The sequence below is a fragment of the Meles meles genome, chromosome 10 (assembly GCF_922984935.1).
Source record: "Meles meles chromosome 10, mMelMel3.1 paternal haplotype, whole genome shotgun sequence".
Lineage (NCBI taxonomy): Eukaryota > Metazoa > Chordata > Mammalia > Carnivora > Mustelidae > Meles > Meles meles.
The window spans coordinates 59061599-59088124 of NC_060075.1; the positions used below are offsets into that span (position 1 = coordinate 59061599).

At 37.8% G+C, this 26526-nt stretch overlaps 1 protein-coding gene across 1 annotated transcript in view; it reads left to right on the forward strand.

Moving 5' to 3' along the window:
* Positions 1-26526, forward strand: part of ANKMY2 (ankyrin repeat and MYND domain containing 2) — a 36432-nt gene that overhangs the window by 4948 nt on the left and 4958 nt on the right. Inside the window, exons 2-7 of the mRNA XM_046020618.1 lie at positions 710-774; positions 6543-6681; positions 8546-8644; positions 17391-17551; positions 22000-22214; positions 22982-23117. Of these exons, the coding sequence (XP_045876574.1) occupies positions 710-774; positions 6543-6681; positions 8546-8644; positions 17391-17551; positions 22000-22214; positions 22982-23117 (815 nt within the window). The remainder of the gene's footprint in view (positions 1-709; positions 775-6542; positions 6682-8545; positions 8645-17390; positions 17552-21999; positions 22215-22981; positions 23118-26526) is intronic.

The window sequence follows — 26526 nt, forward strand, 5'->3', positions numbered from 1 at the left end:
GACTGGAAAAACTTGACAGTTGTGGCCCAATTATAGCTTATTTCCAAATTTACAAAAGGCTAACCTTCAGGTTTATGTTAGAGGACGTTCAGTTATGACAGTCTGAGTACTGACCATAGGCACTTTTCTATGGAACCGGGCTACAAAGAAATGTTTATCTAAGCATTTCTAAACCAAGAATTCTATTATACGTATGCTGCCATCAAGTCACAGGGCCTGGTGATGACAGAGTATAGAAATCCTGACTGTATTTTGAACTCCAATTATTACATGGACTGGAATTTAAGCTTTAGGTTGCGGGTTGGACTAGATGCCCTTTAAGATTTCAGTAGTGAGAGTTTCATGCTTTGTGGTTATTGTATCACTGCCAAAAGGAAAATATGGCCAATTTAATATACTCTAAGGTCAGTGGAAGTAAAAACAAGATGGAGCTATTTTAGTTTCTATAAATCTGTTCTTCTGTCTAATTACTCAGTGGAAAAAAGGCTGTTATGTTGATGCTTTATTTCTTAACAGTCTAACCAGACTAGTTTTAGTTTTATATATAACCCTTTAACATTTGTTTTCCTGATGTTAGATTTTTTTTTCTGTTGTAATGAGAAACTTATTTTGCATTTCCTTCCTTCTTTCCTTCTTTTCTTCCTCCTCCCTCCCTCCCTCCCTCCCCCCCTTCTTCCCTTCCTTCCTTCCTTATTTTTCTTTTTTAAAGGTACGGTCCAAGAAGCTGGAACACTATTAGCCAGCAAGAATGTCCGCGTCAACTGTTTGGATGAGGTAAGATTTAAAAAGTTGAATAAAGTGCTTTACTTTTTATAAGAGTGGATAATACCTAAAATGTAATACTCATAGTTGTTTTCTAGCATTTGTGCTTAAGTGATACTAATCTCTAAGCCAAATGTGAGCAGACAGGTTACAAAGACAAATAAGCATGTAAAAACACGTTTAATTTTATTAGTCAAATAAGTCCAAATTAAACCACATCATATCATTTCTTATAAAGAGTGAGAAACACTGGACTTCTCTGTACTAATGAATTAGGTGTAAATTGACATCACACTGGAGAAAATTTTAGAATATGTGTCATTTTTAAATATGCATACTTTTGATACAGCAATTCTACTTCTAAGGTAAAGCTAACCAAACCTAAACTCAACTTCCTAGAATAATTGCTCTTCAAAGTAACTTTCTGCATTGATGGTGGTGTCTTTTCTGACTGGTCCGATATCGGCCATTAACTACGTGTGGCTATTGTCTTCTTTATTTTATAGTGTGTCTCTAGCGCTAGAAAGTTAACTGAACATCACTTGCTCATGCAAAAGAGGAAGGGGTTTTACTGACCCTCTACTCAGAAATGGGTACCAAAATTAATGTTAGACAAAATAAAGTTTAAAGCAAAAAATTTAAAAAAAAATTTAAATGACTTTCTCATAGATTAAATTAATAATTAATAATCATTAGTCAATCAATTAATTATTAATTATATTATATTCTTATACAATACATTATTATATAAATATTATTAAATTAATTATTAATTAATATTAATTAATGATTAATAACCTACCACGCCTTCACTTATAGGCTTATAAGCTTTGAAATACATAAAGAAAAAGAGAATTCAAAGGAGAAATTGTAAGACCACAGTAACACCTTTAAGAAACCACCAGATTAAATAGCAAAAAAGTAATATAAGGAACAGAAAATTTGGGTAACTAATTGACAGTCAATGCACTGTGTGTAACATGGACAAAAACAGTACATTGTCTTTTACATGGAACACTGATAAAAATTAGTCTATGTATTATACTACTTTATAAAGGCAATTTTAGCTAATTTCAAAGAAATTCACCTAATGCAGGAGAATACACTGAAAATACACAAAAATATGATCCAAATAATAAAACAACCTGAAAATTTTATTTTAATTCTAAGTAATTCTTGGGTTAAAGAAGGACTAGAGGTAGAAATTGTCTGCTATTTAGAACTAAAAGCAACACTTATCAAAAGTTCCTGTTTATCAAAAGCTGGATTATATGACCAAAGTGACAGAGGAAATTTTGCAGCATTTATTATTATACTTTCAATCTGTGTGGTGTTGTGAGCTTTTAACTCGAAATTTTTAATAAAGCTGAGGCTATACTCAGAGAGCAAAGGAAATGAGCCAGTGAATGTGAATGTTTGAAAAAGCCATCAGGCACAAGCAACAAAAGGAAAACTGAAAACTAAAATTTTTATGCATCACAGTATGCCATGAAAAAAGTGAAAAGATAATCCACAGATTGGTTTTACAAATCATATGATAAGGGTCTTATAACTGAAGCTATCACAAACTTCTACAACTCAATAATAAAAGAGACAAATAACACATTAAAAAATGGGCAAAGGTTCTGACTAGATACTGCTCCAAAAAGATATTCAGATGACAGATATGCACATGAAAAAGTGCTAAATATTAGCTGTGAGGGAGCTGCAGTGAGGTACCACCTCACACTCCCTGGGATGGCTATAAAGACAATGAAAATGAAAAGCAAACAGAAAATGCTCAATATTAGCTGCCTGCCCGTAACACTCAGCGGGGCACCTGCCTCTCACTCTCCTCCCTCTCCTCCTCCCTTTCCCTCTGCCTGCTACTCCACCTGCTTGTGCGCTCTCTCTCTCTCTCTGTATCAAATAAATAAATAAAATTCAAAACAAAATGAAAAAAAGCTTAGAAGAATGGGGATCAAGCCAAGGAGATTCCTGGAGATCCCGGGGACAGTTTTGGCTCCATTGATATTCCTTGAAGGCAATACTTCTCTCACCCAGAGTTTCCCACTTGCATTCTCTTTCCCTGGAGGATTCTTCCACCGGTCATTTAAATCCTTTGTGTAGCCACTCCCTTTAGGAAAGGATTTGTCCCAAAGCCACCTGCCTAGAGGGACATTTCTTAACTCTCCTTTTTCAACTAATAATCTCTCATTGCTCTCTGCCATTCTGTTTCCCTCTTATTCGATGTTCTTTCTCTAGAGCACTTGTACCACCTGCCCTGTCGCCTCAACTAAAATTTAAATGACAGGGACTTAGCCTGGAGGGGCATGGAATTAGTGCATTGCTACCCACAGCGCATAAACCTGTGTCGGACATATATTAGGCACTCAGGAAATATTTGCTGAATGAATGAAAGCTTTAGGTAATGATAGAGAATTGTAACATAATAGGCTAATATTGATAAATTCTTTGATTTAAGAATCATGGGAGAGAAGCTTCAGTTCTTTTTACGGTCATTAATAACTAAAGAATTTTAGCTGCTTGTTTTTCACGCAGTTCAGTTAAGCAGACTTCTTCCAAAGTTGCCTGTGGGAAATGACAAGGAAGTGGGGAATTTTACTCTTGATGTTTCAGTGATTTGAAGATGCCATAGATTATAAGACTCATCCAAATTTCAGAAATAGTAAAAAAAGGAAGGGGGTGGAGATTGGTGATAATTTGTAAGATTCTAGTATTTGTGAAGTACAACTCAATTTCAGAGATGTTAAAATATAACTGATGAATTACATGTAACACTATGATAACATTTTATGAAACCTAATTTCTGCTTTCGTGACTTGAGTTGGGATGGACATTAGGTATATTTTTTTTCTAACTGATAATAGCTTGTTCCATTTTTATAACTAGAAGATGACATTTTCAATTTAATTTATTTTGAACATGGGCATATTCTCTTCTATATCTGGTAGATTGATAGTATTTTAAATTATCCAATTCTTTTTCTTGATATTTTATACTGGAATGCATAAAAATACTAGAAAGCCTAGAAAATTTGTAGGATGGTAGCTGCTTTATATCTGTTTGGAACATCAAAATTTATCAGTGTCACTTCCTTTTTTTCTTTGCCCATTGAGAGGTTTCCATAAATAAGTCTCTACTATAACTCAGATAATGCATAGTAAAAATTACATTCAAAATTTGTAATTCTTTTTGTTCTTATGATTCAAAATTGAACTAAGAAAGTGTATGAGATATCCACTTACTTGGAAAGCTTCTATACATTTCATAATACACATTATGTTGTATACCTGAAATTAATACAACATTGTATGTCAATTATAGCTCAGTAAAAAAAAAAGAAAAGAAAAGCTTAATATAAATTATCACTTAACACTTGTTTGGCTTCTGTTACCCAGGATCAACCAGCCCAGCACTGACACCTGATATGGGAAAAACATACACTGCTTTATAGACATGACAAAGATAACAAGTTCAGAGATTGCACAGAAAATGATATGATTGGGTTTGCTCATTGCCTCTTTAAAAAGCTCTCATGGATTGCCTCTGAAAAACCGGTCCCTGTTAAGACTGCTGGTAAATAAGAAAGAGCAAAAAGAAAGAAAAGTAAAAAAAAAAAAAAAAAAAAGAGGACACAGGATCAGGAACCAGGGAGGCAGGCAGATTAAATGGACAGAAGTGATCAACACAGAGGACAGTTAAAACACAAGCAGACATAAACAGGTGAGGACACTTTGCAATGTAACCTCCCCAAATTTTGCACATCTTCTTTGTTCTTAAGCATCTTTTCTCATTGTGTTGAATGCTTTCGATTTTTTTTATAAATAGGACAGTATATATATGTCCTATATTATATTTATGTGTCCTATATTATGTCCTATATAATATATGTCCTATATTATATATAGGACAGTATTATAGTGTCAGGCTTATTCATTCAGTCTTTCCTTGTAGGATGGGATTGCTGTGTGATTGACTGCCCATCTGCCTGTACTGTGTCCTTCCCCACCTCACAGGGTACATGCAACCTTCTTATGTCCAGGTTATAGCATCCTTTGGGGGCTATCACCCTAGTCATGTTCTGAATACATTTTTTCCTCATTCAAAAGGTAATAACCATATAGTTCATTCCCACTTCCTCAAAGCTCTGTGTGTGTGTGTGTCTCTGTGTGTGTGTGTGTGTGTGTGTGTGTGTGTGTAATGAGATCTTGATTACCCGCACCTTTCTGAGCCACTCCCAACCTTGAATTATCTCATTCTTGTAGATACTCCCAACAAAGGAAGTCTTAACATTATAATCTTATCAGTGTTTTATTGCTCTGAAGAAATAATGACGACTCCTACTGAGATGTCTTCTGGGGAGCCTCTTGAAAGGTCCCAGCCTTCCTATAATTCTCACATCAGTAACCCTTCAAGAATATTGGCTGGGGCGCCTGGATGACTCAGTCAGTTAAGTGTCTGCCTTCTGCTCAGGTCACGATCCCAGAGTCCTCATATGGGGGCATCAGGCTCCATGCTCTGCCTGGAGTCTGCTTCTCCCTCTGCCTGTTGCTCCCCCTGCTTGTGTTTTCTCTTTCTCTCTCTCTGACAAATAAGTAAAATCTCAAAAAAAAAAATATATATATATTGCTAGCTTCTGTTCATAATAATAGTGTGGGATCATAAAGAACAATTCAAAGCATGTTAGTATTCGGAAGTTTTAAGAGATTGTGTTTTGGAGAGGTTTTTAGCAAAAACAGCTTTGAAATGCCAGCATTTATAGCTTATCCTGGTTTACTTGAGAACAACTTGTTCATTTATCTACTAAATAGTATCAGATTCCCAGAAAAAATAAAGCTGGATGTTTCACTGGATATGCAACAAAGCATATGAAGACTGAACAGTAGAGTGTAAATACGACCAGCCATTTCTCAGTATTTATACATTCAGTCATGTATATGATCAAATCATACATATTCAGAATGTACATGTGGTTTGGGGATCATTATTTTTAAAATGATACCATGGAAATAGACATTTGCTGCATCTTGTTTTTCTCATTGTCAGTAATTTGTGGAAATCTCTCCAGTTCTCTAGATACAGATGCGTTCCTGTCAGTAGCTTCATGGCATTCTATGTTGTGGATATAACATACTCCATTCAGCTTTCTCTTTGATAGGCATTCTAATTGTTTTGAGTTTGTTTATTTGTTTTTTAGAATATTTCTGCGTTCGGGCGCCTGGGTGACTCAGTGGGTTAAGTTTCTGCCTTGGCTCGGGTCATGATCTCAGGGTCCTGGGATCAAGGCCCGCATCGGACTCTCTGCTCGCTGGGGAGCCTGCTTCCCCCTCTCTCTCTGCCTGCCTCTCTGCCTACTTGTGATCTCTCTCTCTCTGTCAAATAAATAAATAAAATCTTAAAAAAATTTTTTTTTCTGCATTCTATTTGTTGGCTCATTTGTTTTCCCAGGAACTAGGTGTGTGTGATAAGAGATGAGAGCCCAGATGATCTAGGTTTGTTACCTGCCTGGCCATTTTACTGCTTATGTGAGGGTGAGCAAGTCTTCTCTGAATCTGTCTGCTAAACTATTAAAAAAAAAAGTTAGGTAACAAAACCATCGTTTTTCCTCAGCAGTTTATGGAAGAACCAAGTGAGTAAATCAACATAAAGTACTTTACAAATTATAAAGATGAATTTATTAATTCATGTTTCTTTTATGTTTTTGAATAATTGCAGGAATTGTTCATAGGGGAAGAGGTAAATAAGTAAAATTAATACTTTTTTCCTTTCTGTTGAAGAATGGAATGACTCCTCTAATGCATGCTGCCTATAAAGGGAAACTTGATATGTGCAAATTACTTTTACGACATGGAGCTGATGTAAATTGTCATCAACACGAGCACGGATACACAGCCCTCATGTTTGCTGCACTTTCTGGTGAAGTTTTGGCGTTTATTCTAATATATTACTATTAGTCATCCCTACAAATTTGTTATAAGTACATACATACTTTTAAATTAAATGCTTTTTCATTATAGTAATTTTAAGATCAGTTCTTATAGAAAAGGTAGGAATTGGTTTTTGAAGTTATAACGTGTGAAACATAGTTAATTTGGTAATATGTTTCTTATTTAAATCACTTAATTGTACTGACGGTCTATTTTGTGTAGAGTTAAGGACTTGGATCGTTTTTCTTTCAGGTTAGATCTGTTGATGTTCTGTATCTTTGTATTGTGAAGTAATCTGAGAACTTTGTTGTTCTCTTGAGAAAATAGCTGCTATGATAGAGTTGTCTCTCTGTTTCACTGACATTTATGTACAGAATTCTGCTGATCTAATTAGAAATTTACTCTTATTCGTGTTGCTTATGATTTGTGAATAAAGACAACTAGGAAACATTTAAAATTAAGTGGAGTTATCCATAGTTGTAGTTTGTTTTTTTTTCCTTAAGAAACTGAGGATGTAATATAATATTCTCACACTTGAAAAGCAGTAATCTGTATTTTGATAAGCCTGGAACAGGAAAGCATGGGGGTGCTTAGATGGGCTAGCTACATAACGCGTATTAATGAGGGCATTTGCTATGAGCAACGGGCGTTGTACGTAAGTGATGATTCACTGAATTCTACACCCGAAACTAACATTGTACTGTATGTCAACTAGCTGGAATTTAAATAAAAACTTGGGGGATAAAAAGAAAGCATTTCTAAATATGATACATAAAATATATACTTAACATAGGACAACACTGACCAATTTGATTATACATAGTTTTAACATTTCCAAATATAGAATATACCATATAGAGAGTAAAATAGAAATGCAAAACTAAGGAAAATATTTATTACATATCTTTAAGGGTCATATCACTATATATCAGGAATTCTCATAAATGATTTAAAAACAAGTGCTGCAATACAAAATTGGACCAAAATTGAACAGAAAACAAAAGAAATAGAAGTGGTTCATGAGGACATGAAACGCTTTCACCAATAAACAAAGAAATGCAGATTACAAGAATGAATGATCATTTGTCAGTTACCATATTGGCAGAGGTCAAGAAGAGAGCTAATGTCCAGCATTGGTGCAGGGATTTCTCTGAACCATTTTGGGATATGCATATCAGCCCAACCTTGCTGGAAGTCAGCCTGGCAAAATGCACCTAAAATATGCATAACTTTGATTCTTGCAGTGTTTTCCTGGAACTGTTCTGAGGAAATCATAGTTCAAACTTGCTAAAATTAATGGAAAATGCTGGTCACTGAGTATAATTTATAAGAGCAAGTATCTGTGATGATTACATTAGCAATAGAATACAAATAGAATAAAGGCAAATGGATGTTTAGAGAGAAGAGTATAGAAAGATAGACCATCACCTGTTAAATCATTATTCCAGGGCCTATAGGTGTGAGGGTTGGGATGGGTTGGTAGATACTAAGTGGAAATGTGTTTTCATTTTCTCTCTCTTTATTGTTGATATTTTTTGTTTTGACTTTATACTAAGAATTACCTGTCAGAAAAATAGATTTTGTTTTGTTAGAAAAAAGTGATAATTCCCAATTCCAAACCATTTTTTTTAATGCCTGAAGGCGTTTTATGCAAAATGAGGTTAATTTCTATGTGGATTTTTGTGTCATTTTCCCATTTACTATAGTTATGGTTTATACTTTAGGAAAAAAAATGAACATATTCACAAGATAGAAACCAAAAATTAAATGGGGAAAACGGGTCCAGATAAATTAGGAGATATTTGAATTGTGCTTCCCTTAGTATTAACCAACAGGTTCCTTTTTAACATCAGGTAACAAAGACATCACATGGGTAATATTGGAAGCTGGAGCTGAGACAGATGTTGTCAACTCTGTGGGAAGAACCGCAGCTCAGATGGCAGCCTTTGTGGGTGAGTTTTTATGGCAGTTTTAAATTTAAGCTTTATCTAAAGTGTCCTCCATGAAAAAATATCACTTTGTTTCTCAGAATACAGTGTCATGTGTGTTTACTTATTTTTTATTTTTTTAAAGATTTTATTTGTCAGAGAGAGAGAGAGAGAGAGCGAGCAAACGCACTCAAGCAGGGGGAGGGGCAGGCAGATGGAAAAGCAGGTTCTGTGATGAGCCGGGAGCCCAATGCGGGTCTTCATCCTGGGCCCCTGAGATCATGACCTGAGCTGAAAGCAGATACTTAGCTGACTGAACCACCCAGGCATCCCTGTCATGTTTATTTTTAAAAATGCAAAACGTATACAGTTTACTAGGTTTTGTCTAACTTCGTGAACTGTCTAGTAACACTGTGGAGATAAGGAGGCTTGTTTTGAATTTCTACTTTGTGAGATACCAAGAATAGTGGAGCCATTTGGGTTGTAGTTAAATGCTTTGAATGAATATATTTTATTTCTCTAAGGGAACTAGTTTACCCTAAAATCAAGAACATGAACTCTGAAGTCAATAATCGTCAGTTGAAATTCTGGCTGTACCACTCAGTACCAGGTTACTTAATTATTCTGACCTTCAGTTTCCTCATTGTAACTTGGTTCATGGTTACTGAAAGGACTAAGTGAAATATTGATGTAAAGAGATTTACAGGTAGCACGAAAGAGATGCCGTCACCATTGCTAATAAAAATGTCAACAATGCAATTTCTTCCTAGAAAGGAACATTAATAATAATATAATATATAGCTGCCTCATTATCATCTTCATCAAGTACAGACATTTATTGTATCTGCCCAGTATTTCCTGGTGTATCAGTCCTGTTCCAGGACATAATAGGAAGGGTTTGGAAGAGAATGGCGTGCATATTTGGTCACTGGTATTTTGGTCCCACTGGTTTGGCAGTTGAGAAGAGTCTAGAGATGGACAAGCAAATATATAGACATCTGATTTATTGGGAATGCAGCCGGTGGCCTTTTTGGGACTAATAAATCATTAAACAAATACTTAGTGTTCACAGTCTAGATACCAAGCATCGCTCTAGATGCTACCAAACATCCTTCTAGTGGTGAGTGAGACAGAGGTTCTTCATGCTGTCACGGCAGTGAGAGGCTAATGGCAGAGACAAGCATTGTGGAAATATACTTCATGGGACATCTAAGGGTTTCATAGAAGTATATCAGAGAGAGGGATCTTTTATCCTGCCCCAAGGGGGTTTCAAGAGAAATTACATTTAAGATGAAATATAGTGGGAATGAGTCTGTTAGTCTGATATAGGAGGCAGTGACTGTGTATTTTGTCAGAAGTTGTTATTGTCTCAAAACCACGAATAGCAGCTACCAATGATTAAGTCAGATAGTCACTGAGTCACTCTGTGCCAGCTCTGTCAGAGCAGATATTCTCATTTTACCTCAGTTTCAGGAGGATTTGAGAGAAGCGTGGCCTTGCATTGTAAACTTCAGAGAATTAGTACTTATCTCCTACGATTAGGGGCTCCCTGGTTCCCCCCCAACTCACCTCTCAGTTAATGTTGAGGCTGTCAGTATAAGGGGAAAATAAAACTAATCTAGGATAATCTCGATTCTCATATTTTAATTCATGTCTGCTGCTAAATCATGACAAGATCACAGGCAGATTGCTTCCCTCTACAGACCTCCTGTTTTCTGATCTGTGCCGAACTCTGCTGAACTCTACAGGTTTTCATTTATGTCCACTGTGTAGGAAAACAGAGGTCAGACAGAGATTCGGTAACTTTCCTCAGTTCACAGGGCTAGAAGTGGAGGAGCCTGTTCTTTCAAAAATTAATATAGTGTTCTTTTCTTTAACACTACTGTATCCCTAAAAATCTAAGGTAGAAATTGTCCACCATCCCATCCTAAAATAAGAGAAACAAGAGTGATATTTTCATTCCATTTTAATCTACATAGAGTGACTTCATAGCCAAAAATTAAACCCTTTTAGTCAACATTATATTTTCCATTATGGCCAGTCTTTTTAAAAAGTCATTGTCCCCTTTTATAGCCCACGAGCGGAAAGGTTTATATAAATATGGGCACACGTGTGCAAGATCATTATCTTTTAAAACAGATTTTTATCTTTTAAAAAATATTTATCATACAAAGATACTCCTTGTGACTTGTTTCCTTCCCTGACCAGTATGCCACGGAAATCCCTCTCATCTCAGTAGGTCTAAATTCAGTTCCTCCAACAGCTACCTAATACTCCATGATACAGGCACTCACAGTTCATTTAGCTCTCCCCATGAATAAATTTTACAGGTTTTTAAAAAGATTTTATTTATTTATTTATTTATTTATGAGTGCATGCATGGGGGTGGGTGTGGCAGAGGAGCAGAGGGAGAGGGACAGACAGACCCCACTTGGAGCACAGCGCCCAACAGCAGGGTTCAATCCCATGACCCCACGGTAACCTGAGCCAAAATCGAGAGCTCAATGCCCAACTGACTAAGCCACCCACGTGCTCCTGTTGCACAATTTTTAAAAATCACTACAAATAATACAATGATCCTTGATCTTACATTTTTACATGGTACTGCTTTAATACGTGTAAAACATACTCTCAGAAGTTGAGACGCAGGGTCTGTATTTTTAATTTTAGTCTAAGTCTGGATTGCTTTCCACAAGGGCATAGAAATTCCCACTCTTGTGAAAATCTTCATCAGCACTGCATGCTTTCACTCTTCTGTTTTTGCCATTCTGATAGTTGACAAGATGGTATATGTGAATTTGCTTTTCCCTCATTATTCATGAAATTCAGCTGCTTCTGTTGTTGCTCATCTATATTTTTCTTTTCTGTGGATGACTACTCATACTCATGTATTTTTCCTTTGGGTTGTCTTGTCTTACTGCTTTGAGGAGCTTTATGTACATTATGAATGCTAACATTTTGTCTGTCATACGTGTTTCAGGTACTCCTTATATATTTTTCTTTTGACATTCTGGAAAATTTTGCCATAAAAACTAGTTTTAAGTAATCATGGTTTTTTTTTTTGTTGTTTGTTTGTTTTAAATGCCTTCCATGGTTCTTGTCTTGTCAAAAGAGTTCGTCACTGCCAGTTAGTTAACTGTTCTCCTAAATTTCCTTCAGATTTATTTTTTTACTTTTTTGTATTTTCAAGATTTAATTTTTTTAGAGTTCATTTCCCCCCGGATATTTAGTTAGTTATGATAGCACCACTTACAAAACCACTCAACATTTTCCTGCTGAAAGTGAAATACCAGTTTTGTGGTAAGTTAAATTCTCTTCTATACTGGTATCTATTTCTGGACCCCATATTCTCTTCATGGGGCTGCTTGTCACTTTCTGTATTAATACCACGTTGTCTGATCACATTGACTTTAAAGCAAGTGTTCTCTTTATTTATTCCTCTTTCAGTACATTCCTCCTTCCCGTCTTTCTTTGTTTTTTTGTTTTTTGTTTGTTGGTTCTTGTTGGATTTTCATTAAATGGCTATGTAATTAGTTGCAGAGCCTGCATGGTATGCCTGTATATTGCTTTTTGTTTCTTTTATTTATTTTTTTGTCCTTTGGTCTTATCCATTAGATTCCCTCACAGCAGGTCTTTCTTTTAAATAAAACTACATTTTTTCCAAGTTTATTTCTAAATAGTTGGTAGTTATTGCCCATATTGTAAGAATTCCCACCACCACTTCCACACTGTCATTTCTAGCTGGTTACGGACAATAAAGAGAAAGTCATTGATTTGTTTTTTTGCTTGTCATTTTTACTAGAGTCTCCCGGCTTTATAGCTATTCAATTTCATTTATTTTCTATTTGAATTAGCTCTAGGCTTCAAAGTAAGAAGAAATAGTAATAGTGAAAATTGGCATGTCTGTTTTTTTCTATTTTTAATGGAAATATTTTTAGCTCTTCACTTTTTATAATATCGCTTTTGGTTTTGCCATTGCTGTCTTGTTTTAGTTTTTAATTCTTCTTTTTCTACTTTTTCTGATAGTCCATTCATTTTGGATTTTGGGGTTTTTTTGTTTTTTTTCCAGATTTTATTTAAATTATTTAAATTCAAGTTAATTACCATATGGTGTATTATTGGCTTCAGGGGTAGAATATAGTGATTCATCAGTTGCATATAACACCTAGTGCTCATCACATCAAGGGCCCTCCTTAATGCCCATCACCCAATTACCCCATCACCCGCCTACCTCCAGTCCAGCAACCCTCAGTTTGTTCCCTATAGTTAAGAGTCTCTTATGGTTTGCCTCCCTCTCTCTTTTTATCTTATTTTATTTTTCCTTCCTTTCTCCTGTCTTCATCAGTTTTGTTTCTTAACTTCACATATGAGTGAAATTATATGCTATTTGTCTTCTCTGACTGACTTATTTCACTTAGCATTAATACCCTCTCTGTCCATCCAGGTCATTGCAAATGGCAAGATTTCATTCTTTTTGGTGGCTGAGGAGTAGTCCATTGTCTATATGGACCACATCTCTATCCATTCAGCAGTCCATGGACATCTGGGCTCTTTCCATAGTTCGGCTATTGTGGACATTGCTGCTATAAACATTGGGGTGCATGTGCCTGTTTGAATCACTATTTTTGTATCCTTTGGATAAATACCTAGTAGTGCAACTGCTGGATGGTAGGACAGGTCTATTTTTAACTTTCTGAGGACCCTCCATGCTATTTCCTAGAGGGCTGCACCAGTTTGCTATTACAGTCATTCTCGATTCCTTTTTGGGTTTTTGCATTTGTCAATAATCTCTTTGCCCATCTCTTTGTTCTCAGTCTTTATGATTTCATTATATTAGGATAACTGCTGCTACATCTATATGTTTATAAACCCATGTACGTATGCTCTGCTCTCTAACCCAAAATGATAGTCTCTGGCTTTTAACAGGTACTCAGCTTGTACGTGTATATCATTACTGATAAACTTGATTGCATCCCTCCTCTTTTACCTCATTATTTTTATGCTTTGTTTAACTTGGTGATTGCTGGTTGTTTTTGCTTGTGCTTGTGTATAGCGTTTTGTGTGTGTGTGTGTGTGTGGTGTGTGTGTGTGTTTCCTTAATGTGACTGGCCTGGTCATGTTAGAATACATTTATTTCTTCTTTATTAACTAGGAAGATCAAGAATGTTTTCCCATTCCACTAATGCTTACTCTCCTATTCACAACACTCCCGATTAAACCCATATTTGCCAGTTAAAAGCAAGAACAAAACTATCCTCCGTGGCCCACCCACAAGGCACTGGATTTGCCCATTTAACGGTTCCAACATGAGGAAGTCCTTCCAGCTCACTTGTTTTTCCACATTCTCTGCCTCGTCAGACAACACGTCTTTCCTTTCCTCCTCCACCATTGTCCCCAGCTGTGGACTTGGCTGAGAGGGTTCAGTATTTTTAGTACCAAAATGTTATTTGAATGTCATCCATCATGGGTTACTTCTCTTTGACTAATCCTCACAGTCAACAGGATAATTTCTCAGTCAAGTTGCCTCCACCCATTATTCAGATTAACCATCTCTGCCACCAACGGTTGGGTCTGCTCCCCCTTTCTCCTTCCCCTTGCTCCATCTTCAGCTGTCTGTTCCCATTTAGATTTGGGTTACAGGACCTTCTCGCATGGTTTATAGGTTGAATATGGTTTGAAATCCATGGTAACCGAAATTCTCTTTCTCCCTGAAATGTGAGTCGTACCAGAGCTGGTTTCACGGTTCTTGGATCACTGTTCTGTTCCCTCAGTCACACATAGAAGTTACTTCACACTTTTCTATTGTGAAGTTACTTCACACCTCACACTTTGGAAATGAGAATTTATTTTCCCTTATCAACTTTCCTATCTCATTCTGGAAGTATGTTTCAGTTTATTTTAGAAAATAAAAAGTTTTACTAACAAGTGATTAGTCGTGTGTATGCTTGCTCTGAGTAAACCTTCCTAGGACGGACTCAGTGAGCCCATTCAGTCAGGAAGACTCCAGTCTAGTGATGATAGTACTGGCCCCAGATGCATTGCCCAAGCCCCTTGTCCAGCATTTATTTTCTGTAATAGTAGTACTATTTTATTTGTATTTATTCAGAATTCATTAAATTAAACACCAGTGAAACTAAATATTGAATTGTTTCAATTACAAACACTTAAATACAAATTAAGTAAAAGTTTATGATCATTCAGTGTATATCACTCTAATGTAAATTCTTAACAGATAAGTTAAAATAAAATATCAAAATAATCTAAGCTCTACCTAAAATGTAAAAAAAAATTAACCCTGAAGTAAAGAAAAGGTGAAGTAATATCATGTTGTCCTTCTTACAAAGGTGTAACTTAAGAGACCTCTAGTCTTGTGATAGTGACATTGTTATGTAGCTGGTATTTTTATGTACAGATATGGCCAACTGCTCGGAGGGATTTTCCTGACTATATTAGTAGAGAGATTGATGAGAAAATAGAGTAACAAACTAATTCCGTGTTTCCCCCTACTCCTTTATTTTCAGCTCATTCTCTTGTCAATATTGGTTTTTTGTAGGAGCTATTTTATTTTGTTTTTAATTGAATTTAATTTTATTTAAATTCAATTAATTAACATATAGTGTATTATTAGTTTCAGAGGCAGAGGTCAGTGATTCATCAGTTGTGTATAACACCCAGTGCCCATTACATCATGTGCCCTCCTTCATGCCCATCACCCAGTTACTCCACCCCCACGCCCTTGTAGCAGCTATTTTAGAACTTTTTTTTTTAATTAAATAGCATCACATATCTGTTTATCGAAGCTGGATGTAGATTGTGTTTTAAGGAAATGATATAGTTTGTCTTCATCTCTGGTTTCTTCCTGCACCATTGTAAATTCCCACACACAGTGACCTGTGTTAGTTTTGATGCCATCATGTCATGTCCTGCTTATAGTAGGAGATTTGCTTAGTTGTTTTTGCCTTTTCCTTCAGGAATGTTATGGAAGTAGAGATGATTGTTTGCTAAACACAGCACCTCATATTTTTACTGAATGCTATTATTGTTTGACTCCTCCCCAAGATACATATATCAGAGCTTTCTGATTAAAAAAAAAAAAAAGGGGGGAAAGAAAGGCAGAAAGGAAAAAAAAAACCCACCCTAGTGTTTCAGTACTTAAGAATGGCATTAGATACCAAAAATGTGTTTGTGATCACTACTAAAATTTCCTTTTAAATCAGGGATGTGTTCTTCTGTCATTTGCTTAGTTCTTAATTCTCCATCCATTTCTCATTTCCCTTCAAAGATTTCTACTATTTTCACCTTTAAATTTCCTGGATCTGCCCTTCTGCTCTCATCTCTTCCATAATGATTTCCATTTCCTCATTTTCTATTTTGAGATATTTCATCCACTGTGTCTTCAATATTACTCTTTCAGTTCTCAGTAGTAACCTGGATTACCTCTTTCAGTTTGTCTCTTGATTTTATTTTAATTTTTATTTTTTGTCTATTAATTTTAGAATTGTGAATCTTTCTGCAGTCCACAAAACTTTACATTTTGTAATTGATCTACTTAAGTGTTCTTGCTTGATGATTATGGTTATGGTTCAGTTGTGGTTGTGGTCCATGTTGTAAGTGTACTTCCTACCAAAGAGGCCATCTGCTGGAGGCCGTGCACAAGTCTTCCATGATGCTGGATCCCCTTGGGTACTTCGCTCCTTATCTCCTACACAGCTGGGTCAAGCTGACAGGGGTTATGAAGCAGTGAAGAGAAGGGCACTGTGTCTGTGTCGAACCCATGGGTATAGAACTCTAAGTAAACTCCCAGGCAAGCAGAGCTCTCTGCCAGCCTCAAGTACCAGCGTCCACCCTGCAGATCACTTTGTCGACAGGATCGAGCGGATGCTCGCAGGACCGTGCACAAGTGGACTGGGGCCACATTGGCCGCCCAGGGCAGATCGCTTTCCGGGAGCCCCGATGCCTGGTCCCAGAACTCTCTGCTTCTGGTCGCCCTGTCTTGTGGACAGAGATCCCAAAGGAGTCTGCACCTGCCAGTGTGCCCTGAGGGTTCTGCCTGTTTGCCCAGAGTGGCCACTTCCCTGCTCCAGAGAGTTAGTGGCGACGGAGCTGGGGAGGAGCAGGAAAAGACGTTCAGGTCACCAACTTCCCCAGAATCAGTGTTGCTTTTCTACGACCAGTTTTCCCTCCAGAGGTGTTATAGACAAGTGGCATAGGGATCTATAAGAAGCCATAATGTGAATTCTGAGCTTAAGCCAGCGAAAGCTTTTTCCCTAATTCACAGAGAGGCCAAGCTTTTCTCAAATTCATTGGGAGGGGAGATTAGTGTAATAGTAGTAATAATAAGCTTTATACAGAATAAATTTATATTCTGTGTAAAGAAACCCAGTTGTGATTAGGAAAGAATGGCCATCATTTCCGTAGGGGTAGACGAAGAGACATTTAAACTTAATTAAAAACAAGCGACTTCCGTCAAATATTGAGGGTCACTTACAAATTAAACTCCCATTTTTTGATAATCCATATAACCTTCATATGTACTGTGGATTCTGTGTCTTTAAAAGGGGATTATGTTTTGGACTTCACAAAGTGTGCTTATAAATGTTCCTCAAAACATTTTACCTCTCCTTGTCCTCTTCTACTGACTTTTCCTGAAAATTAAAGATGTTGGTGCATATTTTACTTCATGAGAACATAGCACCATAATTAATACAAAATTGGAAAATGTCATATTTTGAAAAGCAAAATAACAGATTTCCTGTTTTTCTATGAAAAGGTCAACACGACTGTGTGACGATCATCAACAATTTCTTTCCTCGGGAGAGATTAGATTATTACACTAAACCCCAGGGGCTGGATAAAGAGCCGAAACTGCCTCCAAAGTTGGCGGGCCCACTGCACAAAGTCATTACTACAACCAATCTTCATCCTGTCAAGGTAATGTTGTGTTTATTGTCTTTGCTTTTTATTTAAATATTCCTTCAGCATTGAAACTGCTCTTAATTCTGTAAGATCATAGTTGCCGTGGTTGGGTTTTGTGGATCTTGAGCTTGAGGTGGGGCTCTGTTGTTCAGATGGTACAGTGAAGGGACTGCTCGGTTTAAGCCTAAGAGCAGGTGAGGGGCATAGGCTAGACTGGGAGGAAAGGCCAGGCAAAGAGGTGGGTTCAGCTGAAGCCCATCTTCCACCTCACCTCACTGGGAGCTCTGGACTCTTCATGGCTCCAGAGAAGCAAGGGAGCCATTCTTTTGGATCACTCAGTTGCCATTCGCTGAGGGCTGTCCTCAGAGGGAAAGGACAGGTTCCCAGGTAGTGCCCAGGAAGGCAACATCCGATGGATGGAGGCGGTTTCCTGGAGAAGGAGGCAGCTCTAAGCCCCTAGCAGCCAACAGTCCCGGAAGCTGGGAGTGGGGATTTTGGTGGGGGCACCAACAGCATCTGCTACAATAATTATCCTTCCAAGAAGTGTTCTTAAATGTCATCCTGAGCTCATATTTTAATGTAAGTAACTATTTGATGCCTTTAAGTAATACAGTTCTTCCAGTATTTGTCAAATCACACAGATTTTCAGACTTTTTAGACCAACCCTGAAGTTCATTTGGCTTACCAGAGAAACTTCGGGAGCCATTTGGAACTATTTTCACTGCTCTTTTCTTCAGAGTTTACGTATAGCCTTTTTTGTTTATTTACAAAATTTTTTTTATCTTTATTTTTTGTAAATTGATCCAGATGAGTATAATCTCCTCAATGAATTATTACATAAAACTCTCTGTATGCTACAGTGATGCTCTTCTTTTTCAAATTTTACTCATCTATATCTTCATTCATGTGTAGATTTGATGGTAATTCAGGACTGTTTGGTGAGCAAGGTGGTAAACCTGATCAAACACTGAGGTTTTCTCTTAATAAAAAATGTTATTATAGATGCAGTTAAATTAAATTTCCCTTCAAGTCTGTTACATTGAGTGACACCATTAAAATAAGTATTATAAGTAACTCTTTTGAAGACTGGCACTCCTTTGAAGATAGAAGTTCCAAATTTTATGTAATGTTATTACTTTATCGATGCTTCCCTTTGCACACAGACTCTGAAGCTCAAGAAACAAACAAACCAACAAAACATACCTGTTCTGTGACTTTCCACCCAAATTACTTTCCTGGGCCAGTAAGAGAGAGGATGGACTCGCAGATCCTATTTCATAAGATAGACTGGTAGAGCCTCTTCTGTTTTTATTTTTCAAAACTCAAATGTTGTCCTTCCCATTCTGAAAGAACCCCCGGAGGTAACACTTGTGATTCTAAGAGGGCAAAAAAGAAATTTGGCCATGAACCATATGATTGTATTTACAGTGGAGGGTTTATGGAACTTAGAATTTAACCTTTTAAAAAATAGGTAGCCTCTTCTGTATCAGTGTTTTGTTTTGTTCCGTTCTGTTTCTTTCCCAGCATGCACAAGCGAAGAGTATAGGTGCTACTTACTCCGTGTCCACGGCACCCTTTCTCTTCGCGGTGGGGCAGGCTGGGTGGGAAGATGGGATTTTTCCTAGGGATACATTATTTCTCGATATGGAGAATGTGTGTGGATTGGGTCCTTCTTGTTCTCCTGCGGCCCGAGCATTATAGAATCTTCAGGTTTAGACTGATTTGAGGAAATTCCCTGTGTTTTTCTGATTTACTGTCATTTATGTCTATGTTTCTACCCCTTGAGGTTGCAGTAATCTCAATGATTGCGATAATTGAGTCTGTGGAGTAATTTTTGGATGTTCACGTGGAACCTAGACTCTCGGGGTTAAATGTCCTAAGAATTATTTTATATCTAATTATCTTTAAGAGCACCTGTTTGAGTAAATTAGAATAAAGGTATATTTATACAGGCAATAAATGGTAAAGGTATAGAAACCCAAATCGCCTACATTCTATTTTCTTAGTACTCTTGGTCTTATAAAAGATACTATTCTATGATTATAGTACCTTTCTCCAGCCTAGACCTTGTTTTTGTATGATATTTTGTATGATATATTCACTTGAAAACCTTCCCCCTTGCCCCCCACATTTTAGATTAAAGTTGTATAGTGCTTTTGTGATGCCTTATTTTCGTTGCTTTAGCCCTTTCCAAGCCAGCAAGGGTCTTCCTGGGCTGTATTATAAAAAAGTAACTAACAACCATTTATACAATCAGAGGCCTTTTAAAAGCAGCCCAGAAATCCTCCTCGACACACGATGCCCCTTTTCACCACAGTGCACATCACAGCGCTATGCTGGCGGCTAGGGTAAGTGGCTCCTGTGGCATCGGAGTGTTTGTTTTCAGCAGGGACTCGGGCAGTTGTGCTGAAGCCCAGAGTACACAGGTTATAAAGGAGAAAAACAGAATCATGGCAAAAATAACAGCAGAATTGAGCATAGTCTCTAAGGGGTCAGGGGACAGATGTACACAAGGGATCCTGTCTTTGATGATTAACTTTTTTGAGTCCAGTTGGTTTGGTCATTTTTTCTTAGAGGGTATTTAAAAAATAAAAAGAATTCAAAATGCCACTATATAAACATATTCTAACATTTTTTGGGAGAGGAGCTATATCAGGCTTTTACACTTAATGGAATACCTTTATTCCTCTTTGATAATTAATAATGAGATTTTCTTTATAATGGATGACTTTGTAATGCTGCAGAGATTAGAAGAAGGTAGCTAATTCAAATATTATTCTTTTGTGATTACCTGTGAAATGTTTCAGTAGGCTCATAGTAGAGCTGTGGTTATATATCATTTTTCTTTGTGTATACTAGTGTATACTTTGAAGTAAATAAAGGATAACATCTTGGGGCACCTGGGTGGCTCAGTTGGTTAAGTGACTGCCTTCGGTCATGACCCTGGGGTCCCAGGATCGAGTCCTGCTCCCTGCTCGGAAGGGAGTCTGCTTCTCCCTCTGACCTAACCCCCTCATGCTCTCTGTCTCTCATTTGCTCTCTCAAATAAATAAGTAAAATCTTTAAACAAAACCTAATGTCTTAACAAAGAAAAAAAAACTATTAATCTGGGTTCTGAGATTTTTTTAAAGTTTTTACTTGTCAGTTTAAGATCCTGTGCTTTGATTATAAATGCTTTACCCAAAAATGTTGAACAAACTGTTTCAAATCATTAGTGTTGACAGTAGAAATATAAATGTGTGATTAATGAGCCTTCTCTACCAAAAGTTAATTTTTGATATATGTTATTGTAGGGAAAGTCATCGGCACATTTACCAACAAATCTTCTTATACTTATTTCATGACCCCTCATTTATTACCAAGTGCTATATTTTAAGTAAAATACTAGATTATACATCAATCTGGTAGTCTCAAAAGTAAGTACAAATCATATTTAATTTCACAAGAACACTTAATCTGTGTTAAATTTCCAGGTAGGAAGGTATGCATGGGATTCATAGAAGTTAACAAATGATCTTCCTGTTGGATCTAATTCGTGAAATCTGCTGTCTGTGATTCCCTGACATTTACATTCCCCACGATAGGTGTTTTGCTGTAACACATAGGTTAACAAACACTGACTTTCTGCCCTGTGCATACAGTTGTGCCTGTGTTACATATGTGTTTACATTACTGGTATGTCCCCATGAATGTTTCCAGTGGCCCTGTGCAGACTTACTTCAGGTAGGTAATCATCTTCCCAGTAACAAAGCCAGTAAAAAACAGTACTCCTCATTACGCTGATTTTGCACTTAATCTGTGCCTATATGAGAAGTGTGGGACTCATAATGCATCAGATTTGATAACTCTCTAACATTCCTCCTTGAAGGCTTTTAATTTGCTTTCCTCTTTGACCTTTTCTCATTACCATAGATGATAAGCATATCATAAAAATTTCCACAGAGAAATGCAGTTAATTGGAAAGTAATACACCTTTTATTTTTAGACTTCTTTCTGTAAAAACCTCATCTTCTTACAATTAGTAAGAGTTAATGAAAATTACAGTACTCCTAGCCGTGAAATTCTAGTAATGTTAGCTAGAAGTAGTGATTGCTTGGGGATTTGATTCTGTATATAAAGGAAATGTAAATGTGCCTTGTTTATCTTTACAAGTGCTTTTAACAGAGACTCTAAAACCATGACTGTGAGTGGCATGCTAACACCCTGGTTTAGCTTGATGGCAGATCACTGGATAACTCAGATACACAGAGTTCAAGAGATTTCAAGATGCCGAGGTCCTTCTGTATTCATTTTAGAACTTGGATCATTGGCAGTTTGCATTCCAGTTTGAATTAACATAGTAAACATGTGACCCCGAGAGACACTTTATTTGGTGATCTGTTGAAATCAACCCAAAATAAGTATCCAATTTGTACATGAAAAGTCTCTCATGGAATTTCGAAGTTCACTGGAATGTCTTCTAGATCGTGATGCTTGTCAATGAGAACCCTCTGCTGGCAGAAGAGACAGCCCTGAATAAATGCTACAAGGTGATGGATTTGATCTGTGAGAAATGCATGAAGCAGAGAGACATGAATGAAGTGTTGGCTATGAAAATGCATTACATTAGCTGTATCTTCCAGAAATGTATTAGCTTCTTAAAGGATGGAGAGAATAAACTGGACGCTCTGATCAAAAGGTACCATTTCAGCCATGTCACATGTAAAATATACTCAGATGGATAATGTTTTATTATACGAAGCCTCATCGTGGATTAAAAAATGAAGCATTTTAGCAGCAGTTGTTACTGTTGGGCTCACATTTAGTCTGCAAGAAACGAGAGCAGTGTTCTCTTTAGGTTGAGTGATTATACAGTTCTCTACTTTTTACTTTTATCTACTTTTTATCCCCAGTTTACAAGTGAGAGAGCTGAAGTGTTTAGGTAGCCTTTGTAAGATGTAGAAGGTAGCCCAAGTCCATCTTTGAGGATGGGTATGCCATGCCTCAGGTTGTTGCTCTGGGTTCATCATGGCGCTCAGCCTATCTCCATTATTGAATCTGGGAGAGCTGCATGTTCTCCTTGTTCTCTGACCCCCTGAGGTCAAGTGCCCCCCTAGTTTTACTGGGAAAGGTGAACTGTGTCAGAAGGGTGTAACCTAATGAGAGTTTTCACTCTTTGTACAAATAACTGGCATGGTAATGAGTAACTAGCTGCTCCGGTAATGGCGGTTAGTGTGTGTTTTATGGCAGGGGTTCCTTTTACAAATACCTCCCAGGGCACGTAAGCAGGATAAGGACTAGCCGAACATGCAGGTAGAAGAGCAGTTTGAATTAAGTCTATCAGCACGATTGGAAGAGACAATGAAAATCTCAGGTAGCACAGAAATTACTCACAGTTCATGGGTTCAGCTGGGAGGAAATGCTTAGAGATTCAACTCCAGTTACTTTTTAAAAAATATCTTTCAGCTTGTTAAAAGGCCGAGCTTCAGATGGCTTTCCGGTATATCAAGAAAAGATCATAAGGGAAAGCATCAGGAAATTTCCTTACTGTGAAGCCACACTCCTCCAGCAGCTGGTGCGAAGCATTGCTCCTGTGGAAATTGTGAGTTAACTCTATCAGTCAGACCTCATTGCCATACTTTGTACAATTACAGACTAGTTCTCTTTAGCATTGATTTATTAATGTAATAGAGAGATAAGTATTTGTTATTTTAAACAGTTTTCAGGAACAGACATGGCGATAGGCATACCTGTTTCTGGGCACCCGTTTCCCCTCTCTTGAGCCTCTTTTTTCATTTTTATATAGCTCATGGTTTAATAAGTAGTAGTCTCCTATGTCAGAATGTAGATGGTTATGTGGAAAATTACATTTTAAAGACCTCTGTGAAACCGTAAATGTGGGTAATACAGATACACACATGTACAGTTGTCGCTCATGAAAAACCAGTACGAAGTCCCATATTATACGGAAGTAGGAATTGACTGTCTAGGTTGATGGTTCCTGGTTGGTGGGGATGTGAAGGGATGAGCCATGGGAGGCTCATTGTATGTCCTGATAAGCAATCCCAAAGTATGTCCCAGCTTCTCATATTCTACCTTAATGCCTCTGATTATAAATGTTCCATACTTAACAAAATTCTGTTTATACTTCTATACTTCCATATGCTCCGTATATACAGCTATAGGAAGCAAATTTCACCTTTATTATCTGTTCTTTAAATTATTTATTGCCCTTTATCATATACTTATTTAAGTAGTATGTCCTAAGATTCTCCCTCACTCTTCCTGTTGTTGTTTTTTTTTTTAAGATTTTATTTATTTATTTGACAGACAGAAATTACAAGTAGGCAGAGAGGCAGGCAGAGAGAGAGGAGGAAGCAGGCTCCCCACTGAGCAGAGAGCCCGATGCGGGGCTCGATCCCAGGACCCTGGGATCATGACCTGAGCGGAAGGCAGAGGCTTTAATTCACTGAGCCACCCGGGCGCCCCTCACTTCCTGTTTTGAACACATTTCTGTTCACCGTATCTACACCAGTCGTGCTTTGCTACATTTCAATCAAATCCTTTATCAGCCTTTGTCTGTTGGGATAAGAAGCTGATCCTGACACTGGTCCCATCCATGGCTTCCTCCCACCCTCCAGCAATGTCTCTTCTTCTCTGCCTTCTCTAGGCTGTCCCATCCTTCTCAGTGTGAGAAATGAGGACAGGTGGGTTCTCGGTGCTCCTTCATATGTTAAGACTTTGTCTGCTCAGAGCCATGAAATCAGAAAGACCTGAAGACACAAGGTGATTTCATGAAGTTCATGCATTCGTTGATCCCGGAGAATTCTCCATGATTTCACATAGAGATTTTTTTCCCTTACTTTGTAATATACTTGGCTATTTGGTATTTGAACTTTTGGAAGATTAAAGGTAGCAAATTATGAGGGTGGTTTATCAATTACGAATGTCATTTGGTCCACATATCAAACTCCAACTAACCGTGAATTAAGTCAGTAGGGTTTATTTATTGCCATATACTCAGAAGCACAGAGATAGGCAGACCAGATCTGTCACAGATCTACTCTTAGCTTTGCAGGTTGTCTGGGGAAAAGAGCAGTTTCGGTTGGTCTGGACCCTGCTCCTCTGAATGACGTTCCGCTTCTCTTGGTGCAGAAATTGGGGGAATGGACATCAGAGAAGCAGCTAGCCCAGCCGGCCGTGGGCTGTTTTTAACACTAACAAGTGGTAGCTGACATTTTACCTTCAAAGTGGAAAACAGCAGAACTGAAAATAGCTCAGAGTACTTTAAAGAAAAAGTCAAAGCAGAGCAATGTGGGGTTGAACCATTCCCTGCAGCCCTGTATCATAGCATTATTGTCCTTCAAGTTGATGCAGTGTAATAGTTAATGTTTACCCTAGTGATCCGAGTCATTGAGAAAAGGTTTGTTAGTAGAGAGAATAGGATATAATGCATCTTAGAAAATTTTTCTCTCTTTAAAAATTTTTCTTCTTATGGGGCACATGAGTGGCTCAGTCGTTAAGCGTCTGCCTTCGGCTCAGGTCATGATCCCAGGCTCCTGGGATCGAGCCCCGAATCAGGCTCTCTGCTTAGCGGGGAGCCTGCTTTGCCCTCTCCCACTCCCCCCGCTTCTGTTCCCTCTCTCGTTGTGTCTCTCTGTCAAATTAATTTTTAAAAATCTTTAAAAACAAATCAATAAAAAATAAAAATAAAAACGAATTTTCTTCTTTAAGAGTTATATATTCTCTCTGGAAAACTTGATTTATCTGGACAGTGCCTGTGGTTGTGAATGTCCCAGGAAGCCACTGTTTACTTCCTAATGGGTTTTGTTAAACTCTCAAATTCACAAGCCACTGAAGCAGTACTAACCATTTCCTGTCACAGGGTAATTCTCAGGGTTGGCCTGCCATGAGGATTGCCTGTGGCACTTTCTGACAGTGCTGATGCCTGGGCCCTCCCACCAAGGTTTCGGTTCCCTCTTCCTCCTGTGGATCTCTGGCTTCTCCCTGTCACAAAGCTCAGCAGGAAATGTGAAGCAACAGAGTATCCTATTAAAGTTGTTGTGCTTTATCACTTGCCAGAGTATATTTTGACTTCTGGGAGACTAGCTAATGTCTCTCATTTTATAGGATGTGTTGAATAAAGCATCCTGTTTGTTTGTTTTTTTGTTTTTTTTTTAAGATTTTATTTATTTTGGGCGCCTGGGTGGCTCAGTGGATTGAGCCGCTGCCTTCGGCTCAGGTCATGATCTCAGGGTCCTGAGATCGAGTCCCGCACCGGGCTCTCTGCTCCGCAGGGAGCCTGCTTCCTCCTCTCTCTCTGCCTGCCTCTCTGCCTACTTGTGATCTCTCTCTCTCTGTCAAATTAAAAAAAAAAAAGAGATTTTATTTATTTATTTGACAGCGAGATCACAAGTAGGTAGAGAGGGAGGCAGAGAAAGAGAGGGAGAAGCAGGCTTCCCACTTCCTACTTCCCACATCGAGCGGGGCTCGATCCCAGGATCCTGAGATCATGAACTGAGCTGAAAGCAGAGGCTTTACCCATTGAGCCACCCAGGCTCCCCACCCCATCCTGTTTGTTTGTTTGTTTTAGATTTTTTATTTATTTATTTGATAGAGAAAGATCACAGGTAGGCAGAAAGGCTGGCAGAGAGAGAGAAGCAGGCTCCCCGCTGAGCAGAGAGCCCGATGTGGGGCTCGATCTCAGGATCCTGAGATCATGACCTGAGCTGAAAGCAGAGGCTTTACCATTGAGCCACCCAGGCACCCCATCCTGTTTGTTTTTAAGTTGAGTTTCTTTCTGTGGGAGGAGCTCTCGTGCTTAAACAAATTCTTATGTAACAAAGTAAATGATGAGATTTTGTATAACGAGAAAGAGTTCTTGCCACCTACCAGTGACAAGAAAGATTCTATGTCATTATTCAGGGGTACCCTGGATTCTTTTCTGAAGCAGTAATTGACTCTGACTACCATGCTCTTATAAGGTAACATAGATAAAGTCTGGGTCACCG